Source organism: Mustelus asterias, unplaced genomic scaffold, assembly GCF_964213995.1.
Source record: "Mustelus asterias unplaced genomic scaffold, sMusAst1.hap1.1 HAP1_SCAFFOLD_1523, whole genome shotgun sequence".
Classification (NCBI taxonomy): Eukaryota; Metazoa; Chordata; class Chondrichthyes; order Carcharhiniformes; family Triakidae; genus Mustelus; species Mustelus asterias.
In genome coordinates, this window is record NW_027591468.1 from 48,529 (window position 1) to 74,848 (window position 26,320).

Genomic DNA, 26,320 nt, shown 5'->3' on the forward strand with positions numbered 1-26,320 from the left:
CATGAGGACGGCCTCAACCGGGATCTTGGGTTCATGTCACACTATCTGTAACTCCCACAGCTTGTCTGGGCTTGCAGAATCTCACTGGCTGTCCTGTCTGGAGACGATACACATCTGTTTAACCTGTGCTTAATGCTTCCTCCATTCACACTGTTTGTACCTTTAAGACTTGATTATCTGTAAAGACTGCATTCCAATCATTTTTCTGTAAATTGAGTTTGTGTCTCTGTATGCCCTGTTTGTGAGCATTTCTACACTCCACCTGACGAAGGGGCAGCGCTCCGAAAGCTAGTGGCATTTGCTACCAAATAAATCTGTTGGACTTTAACCTGGTGCTGTTAAACTTCTGACTGTTCCTAACCCAGAGCTCCATGTGACCAATGATGAACACACAAGCTCCAAGTTAAGGACTCAACAGCAGAGTCTCTCCTGTGCCCATCCATTCACTCACTCACTCTCTCTCTGAATCCACAACCCATCTCACCATCAGCGATTGCCCACCCAGCCTCCAGGTCTCCCAGCTCCAGCACTTCATCTTCCATTGGCATAAGGATGACACAATCCAGACACTGTCACTCTTGGCTCCTTCTCTGACGCTGAGTGCCCTCTTCCACAAGCACATAAATTTCCATTGTTACTCACCCATCAAAGACACACACATAGCCTATGGTGCTGTCAGACTGCCCATCATGGGACTACCAGGATGGTCACTCAGTGTCGGCAGTGTAGCAGTCATCTCTGACTGACCGGAACCCTTCACAGAGAGGCTGACATGTTCCTGAAGATTGATGCTGCTGTCTGGACATTGCCAGTGTCTGGGCGGAGATGTTCTTTCAACAATTTCTCCTTCATCCTTATTCACATATCAGCCTGTAAGTTTAACACTCTCCTTGTCAGAACATATCAGGTTATTGATCCTTTTGTCTCACTGCAGCCACGTGCTGCCTGCTCGGGCCCTTGGCAGTTTCTATCCAGCCTTGCTTGGGTTGATGTTACAGGACTCCTCCACTCCTGAGGGAACAGAACCTCCCACCAAACCGAAATAGCCTTGAGAATTTCCAGGGTAGTGTCAGCGAATTGGGTTTAATCTGTCTTCTGCCATTTCAGCTCTTTGTTCATTCACCAGGGCTCCCTCACTGCTCCCTTCAGAGCCTTTAAAAGTGCTGCTGGCTGCCTTTTAATCTGGTGCCAGCCTTGCCTGAATGGGGCCTTCCCCTGCAGCCAGTGGTTAAGCTCTGGAATGCACAGGGTTTTGGGGGAAGGTGGGGGAATGACACTTAGTGAGTTGCTCATTCGGAGAGTCAGTGCAGACACAATGGGCCGAATGGCCTCCTTCTGCTCTGTAACAATTCAGTGATTCTGCCTGTGCTGCCTGAGTGGACGGATTCCCCGAACCTGTCAGATATTAATGTGCCTGTTTGGTTATATGTGGAGTTGGTTCGTTCATTTGGTTTGCTGTTTAGAGTGTGATGTAGAATGATGCTAAATTTGAGGGTTTGGTCCTCTTACCGGCTGTGGGGTTCATGGAATCCCATCTCCTCCCATTGCCGCACGTTTATTAAGTTGTATCCCTGAAGCTACATGTAACAAATTGTCTCTCTCTATTGGAGAGAAATACAAAGAACAAAGAAAATTACAGCACAGGAACAGGCTCTTCGGCCCTCCAAGACTGCACCGACCATGCTGCCCGACTTAACTAATACACCGTACCCTTCCGGGGACCATATCCCTCTATTCCCATCCTATTCATGTACTTGTCAAGACGCCCCTTAAACGTCACCACCATATCCGCTTCTACTACCTCCCCCGACAACGTGTTCCAGGCGCCCACTACTCTGTGTAAAAAAATCTGCCTTGTACATCTCCTTTAAACGTTGCCCCTCGCACCTTAAACCTGTGCCCCCCAGCAATTGACGCTTCCACCCTGTGAAAAAGCTTCTGACTATCCACTCTGTCCATGCCTCTCATAATCTTGTAGACCTATATCAGGTCTCCCCTTAACCTCCGTCGCTCCAGTGAGAACAAACCAAGTTTCTCCAACCTCGCCTCAGAGCTAATGCCCTCCATAACAGGGCAACATCCTGGTAAATCTTTTCTGTAAAAGGGGTAAACCCTCTCCAAAGCCTCCACATCTTTCTGGTAGAGTGGCGACCAGAATTGAACACTATATTCTAAGTGCGGCCGAACGAAGGTTCTATAAAGCTGCAACATGACTTGCCAATTTTTAAACTCAATACCCCGGCCGATGAAGGCAAGCATGCCGTATGCTTTCTTGACTACCTTCTCCACTTGCGTTGCCACTTTCAGTGATCTGTGGACCTGTACACCCAGATTCCTTTGCCTATCAGTATTAACATTTTATTGAGGACTGTGGCGACTAACACTGTCCACACGGCAACATCACCAACTTCCAGTTGAAATATCGATACATTTCCAACCATTGTCTTCACAGAATTCTTACGGTGCACAATGAGGCCATTTGGCCCATCGTGTCTGCACCAGCTCACCAAATGAGCATTAGGAATTTGTGTCATTCTCCAGCGTTTTTCTCGTATCCTAGCTCATTCTTTATATTCAAATAATCATCTCATTCCTTTTTGACTGCTTCGATGCAGCTGGCCTCCACCACACTTCCCGGCTGTGAATTCCAGACCCGAACCACTGGCAGTGTGAGAAAGGTTTCTCTCTCATCATCTTCAACCCCACCACACACTCCATTCCTGAGCCACTGACCATCCCATGTCCCTCCCTGTGACTCAGGGTAAGGACATGAGAATCCTGTGCTCTTCCCTTTCACCATCATCCTTTTTGTCATTTAATCACTCCGGCACTTCCATTTTGTTCTTTCCTTGTCACCCGCCCATCCCCAGCTCCCGTCACTTAAAACAATTTAATTCGCCGCTATTTCCAATTTCTAAGTTTCGCGAATTGAACTGAAACTAAACCTGTTTCTATCTTCACAGATGCTGCCTGACCTGATGAGAGTCTGCAACATATTTTGTTCATATTTCAGATTTAGAGCATCAATAGAATTTTGCCTTCTGTATGAACTGAAGTTGTGTTTCTTGAGTGTCCCGCGCTGTACATTATTATTGTTAATGATCTTATTCTTAAAAACACTGTGGATTTACCCTGATTCCTGTTATTTTTCTCTCTCTGATCTCCAGTCTGAATGTTAATAGTCTCACAGATTCTTGTGCCGAGGACCTGGCCTCTGCTCTCAGTACAAACCGCTCACTGATAGATCTGAATCTAAGTTTGAATAAACTGGGAGATTCCGGAGTGAAACTGCTGTCTGCGGCTCTGAGGAATCCGGAATGTAAAATACAGAAACTGAAGTAAGTAGCAGACTGTGTGAGATTGTGTTTATAATAACTGAATATTCAACAATATAATTTCACCACTGGTATTTGTATAAAAAACACTGCCCATTACTATTGGCGTCAGTTATGAATAAGGAAAACTGCTTTTCCTCTGACTCCTGTTGCTTCTCTCTCTGATCTCTGAGCAATGGGATGTTAGTCCCACAAATCCTTATGTTGAGAGAGTGGGGGAATAATGTTATGGTTCACCCTCTGAGGTTGTCCTCCTCCTCAGATGTGCACAGCTCTCCCCGGACACAGCATCCATTGATTAGTGAAAGGGGGGAGAGTGAATAGATGACAGTAAATGGAGGACAGGACATGGTGGTGGAGTTTCGCTGTTAGTAACAGATGACAGTAAGTAGAGAGAGGTGAATTTAGTTGCAATGATCAAGATGCAGAATCCGCTTGGGTAGAGATAAGAATTAACAAAGTTCAAAGATCACTTGTGGGAATCATTTATAGGCTCCTAACAATATTCAGAATCTTCGACACAGTACACAGGAATATTAATGGGGTCTTGTAAAAACATACTGCAATAATCACGGGTGATTTTAACATTCATGTACAAAGAAGAACAAAGAGCCATGCAGCACAGTAACAGGCCCTTCGGCCCACCAAGCCTGCAGCGACTCCTCATTCTTATTCAGACCCCGTACTTATTGCTCATATGCAGTTTCTATTCCTCTGTTCATCTCCCGTTCATGTTTCTATCAAGATAAACCTTGAACATTGGGAACGTGCCTGCTTCCGTCAACTTCACTGGCTGTGCATTCGAGGCACCCACCACTCTCTCTGTGAAAATGTTCCCCGCACGTCTCCTCTAAACTTTCCCCCTCTTGTCTTCAAACTGTCCTGTCTTACACTTGATCTTTCCACCCTGGGGAAAAGACTCCCAACTATCAACCATATATCTGCCTCTATCAGGTCGCCCCTCAGCCTCCGTCTTTCCAGTGAAAACAATCTCCGAGTTTATTCAACTTCTCTTCATACCTTAACCAGACCAGGCAACATCCTTGTAAACCTTCTTTGCACCTTTTCCAAAGCAGCCACATCCTTCTGCTTGTCTGGCGATCAGCACTGCACGCAATATTCCATGTTGGGCCTAACTAAAGTTTAATACAGCTGTAACATAACTTGCCAACTTTTATACTTGATGCCCTGGCCAATGAAGCAAGCATGCTGCATGCCTTGTTGACCAAGTTATCCACCTGTGTTACCACTTTCAGGGATCAGTGGACAAGTACGCACAGATCCATCTGTATGTCAATGCTCCTGTTATTTTTTTCAGACAGGGAAGTCTGGGGGACGACCATGTGGCGTTCGATCAAATTATAGAAATAAACCTTTCCCCTTTGTTTTAGGAGACAATAACCAGGGGCATAGATTTAAGGCATTGGGGAGGATTTTCAGAGGAGAATTGAAGATGACACAGTGGTTAGCATTGCTGCCTCACAACGTCAGGGACCTTGGTTTAATTCTGGCCTCGGGTGACTGCCTGTGTGGAGCTTGCATGTTCCCCCCGTGTGTGCGTGTTTCCGTCAGGTACTCTGGTTTCCTCCCACAGTCCAAAGATGTGTAGGTTAGGTGGATCGACCATGCTAAATTATCATTTCGTGTCCAAAGATATGTAGTTTCAGTGGATTTGCCATGATAAATGTCCAGTGATAAGCAGTTGTGTGGGCCTGGCTTTTTCGGACAGTCAGTGTAGAGTCGATGGGCCGATTGTTCTGTGGAGAAGTTTTTTCACCCAGAGGGTGGTGGGAATCTGGATCTCACTGTCTGAAAGGGTGGTGGAGTCAGGAACACTCGCAACATTTAAGAAGCATTCAGACAAGCGCTTGAAATGCCGCAGCAGACAAGGCTATGGAGCAAGTGCTGGAAATGGATTAGAATAGATTGCTGCTTGATGGCTGACACAGACACGATGGGCCGAAGGGCCTCTTTCTGTGCTGAAAAACTCTGTAAAGGCCCAGGGGTTGGAAGTTATGAACCAGAACCTGAATTTTCACTGATTCCTGTGATTTCTCTCTCTCTGATCCCAATGCAGTGGAATGTCAATCACATTGATTTTTGTGCCCTGGGTGGAGGGGAATAATGTGACGGTGACTCTGAGGACCCGTTCACATGCTTACAGGGGGCACACATCACCCAGTCACACAGCCCTTGATTTGTGAGGAAGAGTAAAGAGTGAATGGAGGCAATTGTTAAGATGCAGACCAGAAACTCCAAGGTGTTTTGTGAAGTTAGCCTTGATCCTTGGTTTTACATTTGATTTTGGCATTGATGAGCATGAGGTGTTTCACTCCAGGTATGAATCAAGTGACCCACTAGGATGCTTTTATCAAACACAGTTTATTTAAGAATGCAGTTAGAATATAACAACAAGAATTAGCATAACCTTTACCAATTGCAAGACTTAAACATGACACAGTATAACTCTTAACAGCTAGCTATCTCTGTTGTTCCAATATAAAGCAATACCCACAGACATACACCCTTCTCCAACATTAGTTAGCACAAAAAACAAGTAAGCTCACGTGTTGCCGATTTCCAGCTTTTTAACCACTTCCGGAGAGCCAACAGACAATTGTTTTCAGAGAAGGATGTCGCTCCGAGCAGCCCAACCGCAGAGAGGTAACCCCAGTCTCTGACAGCTTCCAACACAGCAACACTTAAACAGCAAAAACTCCAACTTCAGAGAGGGAAACAGCACTGCCGTTTGTCTTAACTTCAAGCAGCTTCTGAAAGCAGAATTAAAGCTAGAATGTTCTGTGAAAAATAGCTGTCCCTCAGTCACATGACATAACCTGTCAATCACTCGCAATCGAGCTCTCCTCTGCCATCCCAGGGAAAACACTGAAACAACAGAACACTGCATTAGTTCAGATTAAAATCAACATGATGTCAATTATACTGCTTCAGTAACAATAAAGGAAACCGGCTACAGATAGCACGGTGCCGACAACATAACCTGCAGAGAGACATGATTAAAATAGAAACTAGAAGCAGGAGTTGGCCATTCGGCCCTTCGAGCCTGCTCCACCATTCATTTTGTTCATGGCTGATCATCGAATTCAATATCCTTCAATGTTCAGTATATTTCTTCAAGACATAGTTTGTAACAAAATGTACATTCCAACACGTCCTTCAGCCGGTTCCATGTGACCGGTGATGGGCACACAAGCTCTATGTGTTGCAGGCACCAGAGAGTCTCCTGTGTCCATCCATTCGACCGCACACTCTCAGCTCCACAACCAGTATCGCAATCAGCGATTTCCCACACTATCTGCTGTTCTCCCAGCTCCAGCGCTGCTAATTCTACGTGTAAGGATTACAAGATCTGGACGCTGTCAGCATTTTTACTTCATTCCCTGACGTTTCGTGCTCTCTTCTACAGGCACATAAAGTTCCATTGTTACACTCCCATCAAAAACACAGGCCTATGCTGGTGAGAACCCGACTCACCATCATGTCTACGCAAGGATAGCCTCTTGCCTGTGACCATCCCATTCTCTCAGTGCTAGAGTTATCTGATTAATTAGAACTCTGCAGAGAGAGGCTGACATGTCTCTGACAGTCGATGCTGCTTTCTGGGCATTGCCTGTGTCTGTGTGGGGATGGCCTTTCTACCATTTGACTTTCATTCTCATTTGACCCCATATGCCTCAGATTATATGCTATAAGATGCTTCACCACCTTGTCAGAACTTGGCAAGTTATTCATCCTTTTGCCTCATTGCAACCATATTACCCAAGCCTACTCAGGTCTCCAGTAATCTCCACCCCGATATACTTGGATTGATGTGGCAGATACTGTCCAGTCCTGAGAGAACAGAAATTTGCTCCAAACTCAGGTAGCCTTGGGGAAGAGGACCAAGTGTTGCCAAGTGCATCATTGAATTGAGTTTAACCTTTCTCCTCCCATTCCAGCCCTGTGTTCTTAACCAGGTCTTCCTCACTGGTCTCTCCAGAGCTGCTGCCTATCAAAGTGCTGCCCGTGCCAGCATTGCCTGAACCGGGACTTCCCCTGCAGCGAGTGGTTAAGGGCTGGAGTTCACTGTCTGGGAGTGTGGTGGAGACACGTTCAGTTGAAAATTTCCAAAGTGAATTGGATTATGATCTGAAAAGGAAGATTGTGCAGGGTTACGGGGAGAATTTGGGGGAATGACACTGAGTAAATTGCTCATTCAGAGAGTCAGTGCAGAGAGCATGGGCCAAAAGGTCTCCTTCTGCTCTGTAACAATTCTCTGATTCTATCTGAGAGAGATACCAATGGCCCTTTGTGGACACTGGCTAAATTACCTAACCCTGTTTACACTGCAACATCACCAGCTTCCAGTTAAAATCTCGATACATTTCCAACCATTATCTTCACAGAATTATTGCGGAACACCACGAGGCAAAATGAGTCTGCACCGGCTCACCAAACTAGGATTAGGAATTGTCTCATTCGACTGCCTTCTCCTCGTATCTTTGCACATTGTTTCATTCGATTGTTCATCGACTGCCCTCTGTGATGCCTCGAATCAGCCTGTCTCCACCACACTTCCAGACTGTACATTCCAGACCCGAACCACTGGCATCGTGAAAAAGGTTTCTCTCTCTTCATCTTCAACCCCACCACACACTCCATTCCTGAGCCACTGACCATCCCGTGTCCCTCCCTGTGACTCAGGGGAAGGACATGGGAATCCTGTGCTCTTCCCTTTCACCATCATCCTTTTTGTCATTTAATCACTCCGGCACATCCATTTTGTTATTTCCTTGTCACTCGCCCATCCCCAGCTCCCTGTCACTTAAAACAGTTTAATTCACTGCTACTCCCAAGTTTTAATTTTAGCTAATTGAACTGAAACTAAATCTGTTTCTCTCTTCACAGATGCTGCCTGTCCTGCTGAGATTTTCCACATATTTTATTCATATTTCAGATTTACAGCATCAATATAATTTTGCTTTCTGTATCAACTGAAGTTGTGTTTCTTGAATGTCCCACGCTGTACATTATTATTGTTAATGATCTTATTCTTAAATACACTGTGGATTTACCCTGATTTCTGTTATTTTTCTTTCTCTGATCTCCAGTCTCTATGGTAACGATCTCTCAGATTCTTGTGCTGAGGACCTGGCCTCTGCTCTCAGTACAAACCGCTCACTGATAGATCTGAATCTGGGTGACAATAAACTGGGAGATTCAGGAGTGAAACTGCTGTCTGTGGCTCTGAGGAATCCGGACTGTAAAATACAGCAACTGCAGTAAGTAGCAGACTGTGTGAGATTGTGTTTATAATAACTGAATATTCAACAATATAATTTCACCACTGGTATTTGTACAAAAAACACTGCCCATTACTATTGGCGTCAGTTATGAAGAAGGAAAACTGCTTTTCCTCTGACTCCTGTTGCTTCTCTCTGATCCCTGAGCAATGGGATGTTAGTCCCACAGATCCTTATGTTGAGGGAGTGGGGGAATAATGTTATGGTTCACACTCTGAGGTCCTCTCCTCCTCCTCAGATGTGCACAGCTCTCCCCGGGCACAGCATCCATTGATCTGTGAAAAGGGGAAGAGTGAATAGATGACAGTAAATGGAGGACAGGACATGGTGGTGGAGTCTCGCTGTTAGTAACAGATGTCAGTACAGCAGCGAGAGCTGAACTTAGTTCAAGATGCAGAATCAGTTTGGATAGAGATAAGATTTAACAAAGTTAAAAGTTCACTTGTGGGAATCATTTATAGGCTCCTAACAACAGTCACAATCTCCGACACAATACACAGGAAAAATAACGGGGCCTTGTAAAAACATATTGCAATAACCACGGGTGACTTTAATCTACATATACAAAGAACCGCACAGCACAGTAACAGGCCCTTCAGCCCACCAAGCCTGTGGCGCCTCCTAACATTTATTCAGACCCAGAACTTACTGCCAATTTGCGTTTTCTATTCCTCTGTTTGTCTCTTGTTCATGTGTCTACCAAGATGCACCTTGGACATTGCAAACGTGCCTGCTTCTGCCACCTCCATTGGCAGTGCCTTCCAGGCACCCACCACCCTCTGGGTGAAAACCTAACCCACACACCTCCCTCCAAACTTTGCTCCTCTCACCTTCAACCTGTACCCTCTTGTAGTTGACCATTCCACCCTGGATAAAAGTCTCTGACTATCCACCATATTGGTGCTTCTCATAATTGTGGATACCTCCATCAGGTCACCCCTCAGCCTCCCTTTTTGTAGTGAAACAATCTGTGTTTATACATCGTCTCCTCATAACCTAACCGTCCTTGACCAGGCAACATTCTGGTAAACCTTCCTTGCACCCTCTCCAAAGCATCCACATCATTCTGGGAGTGTCGCGAACGGAACTGCAAGCAATATTCAAATGTGGCCAACTGAAGTTTCATACAGCTGTAACATAACTTGACAACTTTTATACTCGATGCCCCGGTCGATGAAGACAAGCATGCTGTCTGCATTCTTGACCACCTCATCCACCTGTGTTGCCACTTTCAGGGACCTGTAGACTTGTACAGACAGATCCCTCTGTAGGTCAATGCTCCTGTGGTTTCTTCCATTTACTGTATAAGTCGCTCGGATTGTCAAAAGTTGAAAAGAAGATTCGTTCACAGAATGTATTCAAGCAATTTCTTGGAGAAGCACGTTCCAGTGCCAATCACACAACAAGCTGTTTTAGACATGATGTGCAAATGTGTGGCGTTTCCAACAATAATAGATTCCTTTCATTTGGAGAAGAGCAGCAGAAGTGTTCCAACCGTTGCTAATTCAAGGACTGTATTAGATTAAGTGAAGACATGGCACTGGGGTTGGCACTGCTGCCTCACAGCGTCAGGGACCCGGATTCATTCCAGCTTTGGACGACTGTCTGTGGAGTTTTCACGTTCTCCCCGTGTCTGTGTGGGTTTCCTTCGGCTGCGCCTGTTTCCTCCCATAGTCCAAACAAACTGTGTAGGTTAGGTGGATTGGCCATGCTAAATTGCCCATTAGTGTCCAAGATGTGTAGGTTAGATGGATTAGCGGCGTAAATATGGGGGGTTACGGGAAACCGGGCAACTGCAGATCTAGTCTGACATTGATGGTATGGAAATCCTATAGTAATCTATAATAAAGGAAGAGATAACAGAACACTTCGAAATTAATGGCAGGATTAGACAGGGCCAACATGGATTCATGAAAGGCTGGCACGGTGACACAGTGGTTAACATTGTTGCATCCCAGCCAGGGGCCCGGGTTCAATTCCAGCCTTGGGTGACTGTGTGGAGTTTCTACATTCTCCCCGTGTCTGTGTGTGTTTCCTCTGGGTGCTCCAGTTTCCTCCCACACTCCAAAGAGATGCATGGTAGATGGATTGGCCATGGTAAAATTGCCCTTCGTGTCCCAAGATATGTAGGTTAGGTAGATTAGCCCGAGTAAATGTGTGAGTTTATGGGGAGCGGACCTTGGTAAGTTACTCTGTCAGTGTGTCTCGATGGGCCGAATGACGATTCCTACACTAGGGATTCTATAGTTGCATGATTCACACACAAGAGGTTATTAAATAAAATAGGAGCACGTGGGATTGGGTGGAATATACCAGCATGGATTGAGAACTGATCAATGGACAGAAACAAGGAGTTGGAATAAATGGGTTACTTTTGGGTTCACAGCCTCTAACTAGTGGAGTACGGCAGGGATCAGCGTTTGGCTTTCAGCTATTGAGAATCTACATGAATGATATGGGTGTGGGGATCAAATATAATATTTCCAAATTTGTGAATAATGGAAAACGAGGTGAAAATCTGAATTGTGAGGAGGATGCAAAGATGTTTCAAGGGGATGTGGAGAGGCTCAGGGAGGCTCCACAACTGGAGTAATGTGTCCAGTGTTGAGCTCTTTACTTAAAAAAGGATAGAATTGTATTGGAACCAGTTCAGAGAAAGTTCACTTGGCTGATTCCTGGGATGGAGAGGTTTATTTTACGAGGGAAATTTGAGCAGATTGGAGCAATATCTATGAATGTTCAGAAGATTAAAAGGTGATCGCATTGAGGGGATGAGACAGGGTGGTTGCTGAGAGGCTGTTTCTTCTTGTCCGAGAGACCAGAACAAGGGGACAGATTTTAAAATGTAATTGTCAGTCCCTTAAGACTGAGATGAGGAGAAATTTATTTTTTTAGATGGTGGCTGGTCAGTGGAATTCTCTTCCCTGGAGACTAGTGGCGGCAGAATCATTGAATATATTCAAGGCTGAGTTAAGAATGATTTTGGATTGAGAAGCGAATCAAGGGTTACGGGGAAAAGAGTTGAGACTATAATTAGATCAGCCGTGATGGAGTATGCTTGAGGGGCTGAATGACCTTCTGCTGCTCCGAGGTATTTTGTTCCTATCCCAATACGTCCTTCAGACTGCTCTCTGTGACCAGTGAAGGATAAACAAGCTCTATGTTTTGTCCTCACCAGACGCTCTCCTGTGCCCATTCATTAGGCCACCCACTCAACCCATCTCACCAGCAGTAATTACCCACTCTGCCCCCAGGCCTTCCTGATCCAGCACTTCATCTTCCATTGGTGTAAGGATGGCAAGACCTGGATGTCTCCACTCTTCTTCACTCGTTCCCTGATGATGTTTGCTCTCTTTCCAAACACATAAATTATTACTCACTCATCAAACACACGCAGTAGCCCAGGGTTGTCCAACGTGTGGACCAAGGGGCGAATGTGACCCTCGAAGCCCCTCAATGCGGCCCCCGGAGCGAGTTTCCAGAATCTCAGTCACACAGTTCAGTTTGAATGGAAGAATCTGCATGGAGCTGCTCCTCCAATCACATCCCGTTTCTTTCCCATGTTTGCTGCTGATAGGATTTTGAGCCAATCTGCATCAAATGTGGGAGAGAAACAATTTGTGATTGATGAGGATTAAACTCTAATAATCATCTTTATTTATTACTCATTATTGTGCTCAGCAAGTTGTTTCTTTTCATATCTCAGTTTAGTTTTTAATTGAAATTTCTGCTGTGCCAAACTTTATCATTCTGAAATTTACTCATCAGCCCCTTGAGTGAGAAAATCATTGATGTGTGTTTGCCCAGTGAATATGTTGGTCAGCCCTGCTCGAGCCTATGCTGATGCCAGCCTAACGGACATGTCTCTGACAGTCAATGCTGCTGCCTTTGCATTGTAAGAGTTTTAACACCAGGTTAAAGTCCAACAGGTTTATTTGGTAGCCAATACCATTAGCTTTCCGAGCGCTGCTCCTTCGTCAGATGGAGTGGAAATCTGCTCTCAACCAGGACACAGAGACACAAAATCAAGTTACAGAATACTGATTAGAATGCGAATCCCTACAGCCAACCAGGTCTTCAAGAGACAGATAATGTGAGAGAAGGCAGCATTAAGCACAGGTTACAGAGATGTGTATTGTCTCCAGACAGGACAGCCAGTGAGATTCTGCAAGTCCTTTGCATTGCCAGTGTCTGGGTCGAGATGTTCTTTCTACAATTTCACTCTCATCCTTATTCACATATCAGGCTGTGCTGCACTCACCGTGGCAGAACACATCAGGACATTGATCCTTTTCCACTCTGTAACCACGTGTCTGAAACCTGCTCACCTCCCAGCAATCTCCATCCAGACTGGCTTGTACCGATGGGATAATCTCCCTCCATCCTGAGGGAACAGGACCTCCCTCTGAGCCTGAGCAGCCGGGAGGAGCCCCTCCAGGGAGGGGGGGGGCAAGCCTTGCTCTGCTTTCTGACATTTCAGTCCTTCATTCAATAAGCAGAGCTCCCTCGCTGCTCCCACCAGAGCTGCTGTTTGAAAGTCCTGCTGGCTGACTTTAGAGATGATGCCAGCATTGCCTGAACCGGGACTGCCCCCTGCCCAGGCTGCCTCAGTGGGCAGCTCCCCCTGCCTGCCAGCTCTTAATTGTCCACCTCTGACAATATCTCCTTCATAAGTCTGCCTATCCTGCCCACACGGACACACCACCCATTTCCAATCCCCATGTTGGGACTTCAGAGCTTCTGGTACAATCACAGCCATTATCTTCAACCTCACCACAAACTGCATTCCCAAACCACTGACCATCCCATGTCCCTCCTGAGCCACTCCGAGTAAGGACATGGGGATCCTGTGATTACGGTCCTGTCCCATCATCACTTTTATCATTTAATCACTCCTGTAATTCCAGTTTGTCCTTTCTTTGTTTCTTCCCCAGCCACCCACCGCTGTCACTTCAAACCTGTCAATTCACTGCCCGTTCCCAGTTCCAATGGAAGCTCAAACTTTACCTCTGTTTCTCTCTTCACATGTATTTAGCGAACCTGCTGAGCATTTCCAGTTGATTTATATTTCATTTTCAGCATTGAGTATTTCCTCATTCTACAGAAATGCAGGTTGTGTTTTTGGAATGTCTGATACAATACATTATTATTGTTATTAACAGTATTATTTAAAACACTGGGGATTGAGCCTGATTCCTGTTATTTCTCTCTCTGGTCTCCAGTCTCAGACATAACGCTCTCACAGATTCTTGTGCTGAGGATCTCGCCTCTGCTCTCTGTACAAAACAGTCACTGAGGATTCTGCACCTGGAATTAAACTCCTTCACAGATCAATCTGTCCCTGCTCTCCGCCGCCTCATACTGACCTGCAGGAGTCTGGAGGGGATCTGGTGAGTGTTTGTGTTAATTTTTAGTGTAACAATTAAAATATAAATGGATTTAAAATATAAATGGGCCTGAATCTTCCAAGCAGCAGCAATGGTAAGCAGATTGGCGCTATGTTTAAAAATTCTCCCAACCTGAAACTGCTGCATATTTCTCCCAGAATCTTCAGCACTGCGACCCTGGGAGCTCCATCAGAGCAGACGAGTCGGGGAAGAGAGAGCACACACCCTATTTACAGCACTGCGACCCTGGGAGCTCCATCAGAGCAGAGTAGAGTCGAGGAAGAGAGAGCGCACACCCTATTTACAGCACAGTGACCTCGGGGAGCTCCACCAGAGCAGAGTCAGGGAAGATAGAGCGCACACCCTATTTTCAGAACAATTACCCCAGGGAGCTCCATCAGAGCAGAGTAGAGTCAAGGAATAGAGAGCACTCACCCTATTTACAGCACAGTGACTCCAAGGAGCTCCATCAGAGCACAATCCTGGAAGAGAGAGCACGCACCCTATTTACAGCACTGCGACCCTGGGAGCTCCATCAGAGCAGAGTAGAGTCGGGGAAGAGAGAGCACGCACCCTATTTACAGCAGTGACCCCGGCGATCTCCATCAGAGCAGAGTGGAGTCGCGGTAGAGCGAGCACACCTTATTTACAGCACAGTGACTCCGGCGATCTCCATCAGAGCAGAGTGGAGTCGCGGTAGAGCGAGCACACCTTATTTACAGCACAGTGACCCTGGGGAGCTCCATCAGAGCAGAGTGGAGTCACGGTAGAGCGAGCACACCTTATTTACAGCACAGTGACCCTGGGGAGCTCCATCAGAGCAGAGTGGAGTCGCGGTCGAGCGAGCACACCTTATTTACAGCACAGTGACCCTGGGGAGCTCCATCAGAGCAGAGTGGAGTCGCGGTAGAGCGAGCACACCTTATTTACAGCACAGTGACCCTGGGGAGCTCCATCAGAGCAGAGTGGAGTCACGGTAGAGCGGGCACACCTTATTTACAGCACAGTGACCCTGGGGAGCTCCATAAGTGTTAGTTGATTGTGGGAGTGAATGGGTTGGTGTGTCGCTGGATGAATGGTTAGTCAGGGAGCTGGGGAGAGGTTCAAGGATTAGTTCTGGGTGTCGGGAGGGTGGTCGAGTTGTATTGTGTTGGGTTGAAGGGTTAATCAGCAGTTTGGATGGTGGCTGGGAGTTGGTCATGTTGTTGGGTGTCTAGTTAGATTTGGTTGCGTGGTCGGAGGTTGGGATTGGTTAATAGCTTTGGAGAGTAGTGGGTTGGGGTTGGTTCTTGAATAATCAGTTTAAGTCAGAGATATAGTCAAGAATGTATTCAAGAGGCGGCTGCATATAGCACTTGGGGCGAACAGGATCAAAGGTTATGGGGAGAAAGCAGGATTAGGCTTTTGAGTTGGACGATCAGCCATGATTGTGATGGATGGTGGAGCAGGTTCGAAGGGCCAAATGGCCTCCTCCTATCTTCCATGTTTCTGTGTCAGGTCAGGAGAGGTTGGGATGGATGAGGCCAAGTTGGGAGGTTTAGTCAGATTTGTTCAAGGGCTAGTGGGAGGTAGTCGGGCTGGAGGGGAGGTAGAGGTGATGTACGGGAGTGATAGCCTGTCAGGGGGAGATACCAGCAGTAGCCAGGCCTGTGACACCACAGCTGGTTCTGCTGTGGGACAGGGTCGGGCAAAGAGCAAGCGAGCAGTAGTAATAGGGGACTCGCTAGTTAGAGGCACAGACAGGCGTTTCTGTGGCAGCAATCGAGACTCCAGGATGGTGTGTTGCCTCCCTGGTGCCAGGGCCAAGGATGTCTCTGAGCGATTGCAGGACATTCTTAAGGGGGAGGGTGAGCAGCCAGAGATCGTTGTACATATTGGTACCAACGACATAGGTAGGAAAAGGGATGAGGTCCTGAAATGTGAATACAGAGAGTTAGGCAGTAGGCTAACGTGTAGAACCTCGAAGGTAGTAATTTCATGACTACTCTCTGTACCAAGTGCTAGTGAGAGTAGGAATAGGATTATTAGGCAGATGAATGACTGGCTTGAGAGCTGGTGCAGGGGGGAGGGATTTAGATTTTTGGATCATTGGGATCTTTTCTGGGGAAGGGCTGATCTGTTCAAGAGGGATGGGTTACATTTGAACTGGAGGGGGACTAACATCCTGGCGGGGAGATTTGCTCGAGCAGCTCGGGAGTGTTTAAACTAGTTTGGCAGAGGGGTGGGATCCAAAGCAGGAGGGAGACAGAAGAGAAGTTTGAGGACAGCACGGAAGTTAAAGAGAGCACGTAAATTAGTAAAGGCAGTGTCAGTAATCCTAGTACCAGACACATCAGACAGAAGCAAGACAGAACAAGGGAAGTCCAGATTAAACTGCATTTATTTCAATGCAAGAGGCCTGACGGGCAAGGCAGATGAACTCAGGGCATTGATGGGTACGTGGGACTGGGATATTATAGCAATTACTGAAACATGGCTAAGGGAGGGACAGGACTGGCAGGTTAATGTTCCAGGGTACAGATGCTCGAGGAAAGATAGAACAGGAGGTAAGAGGAGAGGGAGTTGCACTTTTGATTAGGGAAAGCATCACGGCCGTACTGAGAGGGGATATATCCGAGGGTTCGGCCACTGAGTCTATATAACAACAACAAAGAACAAAACAGCACAGGAACAGGCCCTTCGGCCCTCCAGGCCCACGCCGCTCCCCGGTCCAGGATTGAATCCTGAATCCAGGATCCCTGCCCAATTTTCCAGCCTATCTACATCCTAATACCCTATCCACCGAGCTGTCCCTCACAGCTACGATGCTTTGTTCATCACAACCTATTTACTCACCCCCACCCCCCCATTCCAGACCATGTGATCTCCAGGGAGAGGTGAAAACCCCAGGGCCAATATGGGGAAAAAAAATCTGGGAAATTCCTCTCCGACCCCCTGAGGCGATCGAAACGAGTCCAGGAGATCACACTGGCCCTGATCAGAAAATGCTTCCCAACCCTATTCATTTCCACTTCTGCTTTTCGAACACCATCTGAATTCCCTGCCCCCGAGACAGGTTCCCAACTATCCGCAGTCTCGCTCTGTACTGGCACCAGCAAGATGATCATAGAATGAAGCCTTGAAACGAGAAACAAAGAACAATTAGCCCGCGCCGCTCCCCGGTCCAAACTAGACCACTCTTTTGTATCCCTCCATTCCCACTCCGTTCATATAGCTGTCTAGATAAGTCTTAAACGTTCCCAGTGTGTCCGCCTCCACCACCTTGCCCGGCAACACATTCCAGGCCCCCACGACCCTCTGTGTAAAATATGTCCTTCTGATATCTGTGTTAAACCTCCCCCCCTTCACCTTGAACCTATGACCCCTCGTGAATGTCACCACCGACCCGGGGAAAAGCTTCCCACCGTTCACCCTATCTATGCCTTTCATAATTTTATACACCTCTATTAAGTCTCCCCTCATCCTCCGTCTTTCCAAGGAGAACAACCCCAGTTTCCCCAATCTCTCCTCATAACCAAGCCCCTCCATACCAGGCAACATCCTGGTAAACCTCCTCTGTACTCTCTCCAAAGCCTCCACGTCCTTCTGGTAGTGTGGCGACCAGAACTGGACGCAGTATTCCAAATGCGGCCAAACCAACGTTCTATACATCTGCAACATCAGACCCCAACTTTTATACTCTATGCCCCGTCCTATAAAGGCGAGCATGCCATATGCCTTCTTCACCACCTTCTCCACCTGTGACGCCACCTTCAAAGATCTGTGGACTTGCACACCCAGGTCCCTCTGCGTCTCTACACCCTTTATGGTTCTTCCATTTATCGTGTAGCTCCTCCCTACATTATTCCCACCAAAATGCATCACTTCGCATTTATCAGGATTGAACTCCATCTGCCATTTCTTTGCCCAAATTTCCAGCCTATCTATATCCTTCTGTAGCCTGTGACAATGTTCCTCACTATCTGTAAGTCCTGCCAGTTTTGTGTCGTCCGCAAACTTACTGATCACCCCAGTTACTCCTTCTTCCAGATCATTTATATAAATCACAAACAGCAGAGGTCCCAATACAGAGCCCTGCGGAACACCACTAGTCACAGGCCTCCAGCCGGAAAAAGACCCTTCCACTACCACCCTCTGTCTTCTATGACCAAGCCAGTTCTCCACCCATCTAGCCACCTCCCCCTTTATCCCATGAGATCCAACCTTTTTCACTAGCCTACCATGAGGGACTTTGTCAAACGCTTTACTAAAGTCCATATAGACCACATCCACGGCCCTTCCTTCGTCAACCATTCTGGTCACTTCTTCAAAAAACACCACCAGGTTAGTGAGGCATGACCTCCCTCTCACAAAACCATGCTGACTATCGTTAATGAGTTTATTCCTTTCTAAATGCGCATACATCCTATCTCTAAGAATCTTCTCCAACAACTTCCCCACCACGGACGTCAAGCTCACCGGCCTATAATTACCCGGGTTATCCTTCCTACCCTTCTTAAATAACGGGACCACATTAGCTATCCTCCAATCCTCTGGCACCTCACCTGTGTCCAGTGACGAGACAAAGATTTGCGTCAGAGGCCCAACGATTTCACCTCTCGTCTCCCTGAGCAGCCTTGGATAGATTCCATCAGGCCCTGGGGATTTGTCAGTCTTTATATTCTCTAACAAACCTAACACTTCCTCCTTTGTAATGGAGATTTTCCCCAACGGTTCAACACTCCTCTCCGAGACACTCCCAGTCAACACATCCCTCTGCTTTGTGAATACCGACACAAAGTATTCATTTAGGATCTCCCCTACTTCTTTGGGCTCCAAGCATAATTCCCCACTTTTGTCCCTGAGCGGTCCGATTTTTTCCCTAACAACCCTTTTGTTCCTAACGTATGAATAAAATGCCTTGGGATTCTCCTTAATCCTGTCTGCCAAGAACATTTCGTGACCCCTTTTTGCTCTTCTAATTCCCCGTTTGAGTACTTTCCTACTTTCTTTGTACTCCTCCAGAGCTCCCTCCGTTTTTAGCTGCTTGGACCTAACATACGCCTCTCTTTTCTTTTTGACCAGTCCCTCAATTTCCCTGGTTATCCACGGTTCTCTAATCCTACCCTTCCTATCCTTTTTTACAGGCACATGCTTGTCCTGTAGCCGCAACAACTGTTCCTTAAAAGACTGCCACATACCAGATGTGGATTTACCCTCAAACAGCCTCTCCCAATCAAGAGCTGCCAATTTCTGCCTGATCCCACTAAAGTTAGCCTTCCCCCAATCCAACACCTTACCCTTGGGACACCACTCATCCTTTTCCATCACTATCCTAAAGCTAACAGAATTGTGGTCACTATTTGCCACATGTTCCCCTACCAAAACTTTGAAGACCTGACCGGGCTCATTCCCCAGTACCAGGTCCAGTATAGCCCCCTCTCTAGTCGGGCTGTCTACATATTGTTCCAACGAACCCTCTTGTGCACATTTTACAAATTCCTCCCCATCCAGAGACCCTGCCCTCAGCGATTTCCAGTCTATACCAGGGAAATTAAAGTCTCTCACTACAACAACCCTATTTTTCCTGCACCTATCCAGTATCTCCTGACATATCCATTCTTCCACTTCCCTTGGGCTGTTGGGGGGCCTGTAGTACACCCCCAACATAGTGACTGCGCCTTTCCTGTTTCTAAGCTCCACCCAGAGTGACTCGTTACACGACCCCTCTGAATTGTCCTCCCTCTGCACCGCTGTAATATGCTCTCCAACTAATACCGCTACTCCCCCACCTCTTTTGGCCCCTCCTCTGTCTCACCTAAAACACTTGTACCCTGGAATATTCAGCTGCCAGTCCTGTCCCTCTTTCAACCAAGTCTCTGTCACCGCAACCACATCCAAATTCCTCGTGCGCATTAAGGCCCCAAGTTCGTCTGTCTTACCTGCTACGCTCCTTGCATTGAAGTATAAGCACTCCAGACCTCCAGGCCCAGTGAGGTCGTCCTCCCCCAGAGTGCTCTTCTTCTTTGCCAGCCTTGTCCCAGCCCCAAGCTCGTCCCCAGCCTCCACACTTGTAGACCTAATATTTTGATCCCCACCCCCCTGCCATACTAGTTTAAACCCCCCCCCCCCGAACTGCACTAGCAAAGCTCCCAGCCAGGATATTTGTGCCCTTCCAACTTAGTTGTGACCCCTCCCTCTTGTACAGGTGCCTTCCTCTCCTGAAAACTTCCCATTGATCTATGAAAATGAAGCCCTCCCTCCTGGACCAGTCCTTTAGCCAGGCATTCATTTGTACCAACTCCCTATTCTTAGCCTCACTGGCACAAGGCATTGGGAGCAGCCCAGAGATGGCCACCCTAGTGACCCTACTTTTTAACCTATTTCCCAACTCCCTGAATTGCTCTCTTAGGATCCCCCTACTCTTCCTATCTACGTCATTTCCACCAATGTGTATAATGACATCCGTTTCTTTATCTTCCCCTTTTAATATGCCTCCTATCCGCTCAGAGACATCCGTGACCCCAGCTCCAGGTAGGCAGACTACCATCCTGGAGTCCCGTTCGCACCCACAGAATCGCCTGTCTGTGCCTCTAACTGATGCATCCCCCACCACTATCGCTCTCCTAACCCCTCTCTTCCCTTTCCGGGCCACAGAGCCTGACTGTGTGCCAGTGACCTGGTCACTGTGTCTTACCCCTGGAGAGGCACACTCCTCCACACTCCAAAACAATATACCTGTTTTGGAGTGGGACAACCACAGGTGACCCCTCTTCTAACTGTTCACTCCCCTCCCCTCTCACACCTGTCACCAAGCCCTTCCTATTTTGAGAGACCGCCACTGGAGTACTCCCTGGTACTTTACCCTTCTGCCCTTTACTCCTCCTAACTGTGACCCACGTGTCTTCCTCCCGATGCCCCGGTGTAACTAGTTGCCTATAACTCCTGTCAATTTTTCTCCCATTTTCCCTGACTAGACTAAGGTCAGCGATCTGCAGCTCCAGTTCCATGACACAGTCCCTCAAGAGCTGCAGTTCCACGCACCTGGCACATATGTGAACCTCTGGGAAGCTAGGTGTTTGCAGGAACTCCCACATCCCACATCGGAAGCACTGAACTGGCCGATCACTCATACCTGCCCTTTTCTTTATAGGGTTGGATAAAAAATAACTAGCCTTGCCTCGCCCTTTCTGCCTAAGCCCTGTGAGCCAAAGCCCTTATAGTTCACACTCTGCTTCCCACTCAAGCCCTGTGAGCCAAAGCCCTTATAGTTCACACTCTGCTTCCCACTCACTCAAGCCCTGTGAGCCAAAGCCCTTATAGTTCACACTCTGCTTCCCACTCACTCAAGCCCTGTGAGCCAAAGCCCTTATAGTTCACACTCTGCTTCCCACTCACTCAAGCCCTGTGAGCCAAAGCCCTTATAGTTCACACTCTGCTTCCCACTCACTCCACTGCCCGCTCCCGACGCTGCCCGCTGTATAGTGCAGCCGGCTTTTTATGCTCCCGGCGAACGCCCCAGGTAACTGCCTTTTATACTAAGACTCAACCTCCCAGAATCCCCTTCAGCTGACCTCACTTCCTCAATTCAAAACCCTGAAAAAAGCCCGCGAAATATACCCATAAATGAATAATTAAATCACTTCTTTGCTTACTCTCAGCACTCCTGCTAAGACTCTCTCCCCTAGTCTCACTCCAGTCAAACAAACTATGGGTAGAACTGAGAAATAAGAAGGGGGAAATCACTTTGATAGGGTTGTACTATAGGCCCCCAAATAGTCAGCGGGAAATTGAGGAACAAATATGTAAGGAGATGACTGATAGCTCCAAGAAAAATAGGGCGGTAATAGTCGGAAATTTTAATTTTCCCAACATTGACTGGGACAGCCATAGTATTAGAGGGTTGGATGGAGAAAAATTTGTTGAGTGTATTCAGGAGGAATTTCTCATTCAGTATGTGGATGGCCCGACTAGAGAGGGGGCAAAACTTGACCTCCTCTTGGGAAATAAGCAAGGGCAGGTGACAGAAGTGTGAGTGAGGGATCACTTTGGGACCAGTGACCATAATTCTATTAGTTTTAAGATAGCTATGGAGAATGATAGGTCTGTCCCAAAAGTTAATATTCTAAATTGGGGCAAGGCCAATTTTGATGGTATCAGGCAGGAACTTTCAAAAGTTAATTGGGGGAGTCTGTGGGAAGGAAGAGGGACGTCTGGTAAGTGGCATGCTTTCAAAAGTGTGTTAACCAGGGTTCAGGGTAAACACATTCCTCTTCGAGTGAAGGGCAAGGCTGGCAGAAGTCAGGAACCCTGGATGACTCGGGATATTGAGGCCCTGGTCAAGAAGAAGAAAGAGGCACATGACATGCATAGGCAGCTGGGATCAAGTGAATCTCTTGGAGAGTATGGGGGGTGTAGGAGTAGAGTTCAGAGAAATCAGGAGGACAAAAAGGGGACATGAGATTGTTTTGGCAGATAAGGCAAAGGAGAATCCAAAGAGCTTCTACAAATACATAAAGGGCAAAAGAGTAACAAGGGGAGAGTAGGGGCTCTGAAAGATCAACAAGGTCATCTATGTGCAGATCCACAAGAGATGGGTGAGATCCTAAATGAATATTTCACATCAGTATTTACTGTTGAGAAAAGCATGAATGTTAGGGAACTTGGGGAAATAAATATTGATGTCTTGAGGAGTGTACATATTACAGAGAAGGAGGTGCTGGAAGTCTTAAAGTGCATCAAGGTAGATAAATCTGTGGAACCTGATGAGGTATATCCCAGGACGTTGTGGGAGGCGAGGGAGTAAATTTGAATCATCTATAGTCACGGCCTGAAGATTGAAGCGTGGCAAATGTTGTGCCTTTGTTTAAAAAGGGCTGCAGGGAAAAGCCTGGGAACCACAGGCCAGTGAGCCTCACATCTGTGGTGGGTAAGTTGTTGGAAGGTATTTTGAGGGACAGGATCTACAGGCATTTAGAGATGCAAGGACTGATTAGGGACTGTCAGCATGGCTTTGTGAGTGAAAAATCATGTCTCTCAAATTTCATTGAGGGCAGTGCAGTTGATGTTGTCTACATGGACTTTAGCAAGGCCTTTGACAAGGTACCGCATGGTAGGTTGTTGCATAAAGTTAAATCTCACGGGATCCAGGGTGAGGTATCTACATGGATACAAAATTGGCTACTTGGCAGAAGCCAGAGGGTGGTTGTAGAGAGTTGTTTTTCAAACTGGAGGCCTGTGACCAGCGGTGTGCCTCAGGGATCAGTGCTGGGTACACTGTTATTTGTCATTTATATGAATGATTAGGATCAGAATATAGGGGGCATGGTTGGTAAGTTTGCAGATGACATCAAGATTGGTGACATCGTGACAGTGAGGAAGGTTATCTCCAATTGCAGCGGGATCTTGATCAATTGGGCCAATGGGCTGACGAATGGCAGATGGAGTTTAATTTGGACAAATGCGAGGTGATGCATTTTGGTAGATTGAACCAGGGCAGGACTTACTCAGTTAATGGTAGGGCGTTGGGGAGAGTTACAGAATAAAAAGATCTAGGGGTACATGTTCATAGCTCCTTGAAAGTGGAGTCACACGTGGACAGAGTGGTGAAGAAGGCATTCAGCATGCTTGGTTTCATCGGTCAGAACATTGAATACAGGAGTTGGGACGTCTTGTTAAAGTTGTACAAGACATTGGCAAGGCCACACTTGGAATACTGTGTATTGTTCTGATCACCCTATTAGCCCAGGTGTTGAGCTGTCTAACATTACCTGAGTAACTATCCAGGTAAACTTTGTGGATCTGTCCCAAGTATCTGACTCTAACTGCAGCAGGGGAGTTCCCCAATAGTAGTTAATACCTCTGGGACAATTCCCAGGTAGATCAGTGCATCAGGACATCCACAGGTTCCCGATGCTCATCTTCGGATGTGTGTCTGGCCTCTGGCGATCCAGAGACCAGAAGATTTGTCCCATTAACTCCAGTCTCCTGTTATTTACTCTGTTGTTCAATCTGTTTATTTCCTGTTTCATCTTTACTGTTTCAGGCTGTCCAATAATCAGTTCAGTCCAAATGGAAATACACAGCTGGAGTCGCTGCAGGGATCCAGATCGAGACTGACAGTGACATTGTGAACATTTCAATCTATAAACATTGCTGCTCCACCGGTTACAGTGAAATCCTGAATTGTGAAAATCTTCGACAGCTCCTTCCAAACCCTTCATTCCTGCCCCTCTCCCTCCCTATTCCATCAGCCCCTCCAGCCTGGCAGTGATTTCCCTGCTTACCTGGTTTCCCAGCTGGAAAACTGTTGTAGTTTTAGTCTCCACATTGAAGGAAAGATTGCTGCAAACCATTGTTTAAGCAGCAATGTGTTGTCAGTGTTCTCAGCAACAGAGTCTTCAACCTCCTTTCAAAATGGAGCAGCAGAGATCATTCTCCAGAGAGAGAACAGTGTGTGTGTGATTCTGACAGTACCCAGCAGAGGGCAGATTGGTCAATCTTGTCAGAGTTTCCTCTCTGTCTCTGTGAATGAATTAAAGGCTCCACCAGCCTCTCCTCAGAACCCCTTTCACTATCTGGTGATTAAAGTGACACAATGCCACCATCTGCTGGTGGCACCCAGCTACTGCAGGCGCTGCTCTCTGTGAGCCTCAGACAAGTTCAGTAAGTCCCATGTCTGCATCTGGGAACCGGTTACTGCAGCGTGAATATTGAACAATATTGACAGGGATTGGAGTTTGCAGCAGGAACCCCGGCTGGTGAATTAACCCTTTTATCACCAGTCACTGTACATGAACTCTGTTCCCTCATTCCCTATGGGAGATATTGTCTGGAGATTGTAGTTGGGGATGATCTCAGACTGTAATATGTACATTTGGTGCAGTTATCAGACACTAATCCCATTCAGAATGGGAGTGGGTAAACTCTGCTGCACTCTGTAATTCCTGTTTCCAAGATAATACATCTGCACCTATTTCCAGACACACAGGCCCAAACTGACACCCACACACTCACAAACACAGACAATTGTACACTCTTATCCACGTACTGACACAGAGAGAAACACAGAATCTCTCTTAAATACTCTCAACACGCAGCCATAAACCCACAGAAACGCACATCACAAACCACTATCAAGCAACAAACCCATGCATTGCAGCGGTTAATGAAATTGCAGCGCCCTGTAACCAAATAACATTTAAGTTGGGCAACAAGTGATAACATTTCCTCTGAAACCGACATCCCTAGAACGAAAGCAGCAAAGGAACACTGGCGCAGCATTGCACAGGATCGGAGCCTCGGAAATGCGATTCCCTCTTTCCTTGTTCCTTATATCTCACTGAGCAGATGCAGAGCGAGAGCATAGAAAGCTAGAATTCACAATTTCACTGTGTTCCTGCACACTCACCTCAGCTTTATTTAATTTCTGAATGTATGATTTATTTTGGATTATCCCAACGATCTCAGGACAGATGTATGATGTCAGATATTGCCATTATTTATCAAACTGTTTATTTTACCATGACAGATATTACCTGGTGTTTGTCAGATGGTTGCTTTTCATCCATCTACAGTTGCAGATGCCGGCGCTGAAAAGTGGGTAGATATTCTATACCATTAAAAGCTTCACATTGAACCGGGGAAATTCTTCAAAGACTATGAATTAATCACTTTCAAATTAGTATCATTTCTTCAGAACAAACTATTCATATCATCTATTATTTCAATTTAAACTAACTTTATTGTGTTGTCTGGTCTGTGCTAGTTTTAACTGAATACTGCTCAGTATGTGACATGATCTATGTCATTCAGTCTTGGAAGAGAAAGGGTTAATGCTGCTGCTCTGTAATTGTAATGGATATTCCTAATTTTATCATCTGTATAACTAGTTATTTACAATTAAATGCTGATTGGTTCATTAGTTAAATGCTAATTGTGAATCATTGGAATGCTGAAACTAATACGTACACAAGCTAATAAAGAGCGGGGGACGAGTGTAAATACTGTAGCTAACAGTGAGCGTGAAACTGAAAAGACCATAAGATACAGGAGCAGAATTCAGCTATTCTGATCATCGAGTCTCCTCCACCATTTAATCACGGCTGATAAGTTTCCAAACCCATTCTCCCACCGTTCCCCCATAACATTTGATCCCCTGACCAATCAGGAACATATCTATCTCTGTCTTAAATACAATCAATGAGAGAATGAGTGAGCAGAAAGAGTGAGGGGGAGAGTAGGTGAAGGGGGAGTGAGGTTGAGGGCAGATGGTGTGAGGGGAGAGCGCAATGGGAGATAGAATGAGGGAGAGAAT

At 46.6% G+C, this 26,320-nt stretch overlaps 1 protein-coding gene across 1 annotated transcript in view; it reads left to right on the plus strand.

Annotated features, from left to right (window-relative positions):
- Positions 1-26,114, plus strand: part of LOC144488397 (NACHT, LRR and PYD domains-containing protein 3-like) — a 38,600-nt gene extending 12,486 nt beyond the window's left edge. The window contains exons 3-6 of the mRNA XM_078206470.1: positions 3,168-3,338; positions 8,447-8,617; positions 13,861-14,028; positions 24,050-26,114. Coding sequence (XP_078062596.1) covers positions 3,168-3,338; positions 8,447-8,617; positions 13,861-14,028; positions 24,050-24,137 — 598 coding nt within the window. The 3' untranslated portion in view covers positions 24,138-26,114. The remainder of the gene's footprint in view (positions 1-3,167; positions 3,339-8,446; positions 8,618-13,860; positions 14,029-24,049) is intronic.
- Positions 26,115-26,320: the final 206 nt, after the last annotated feature.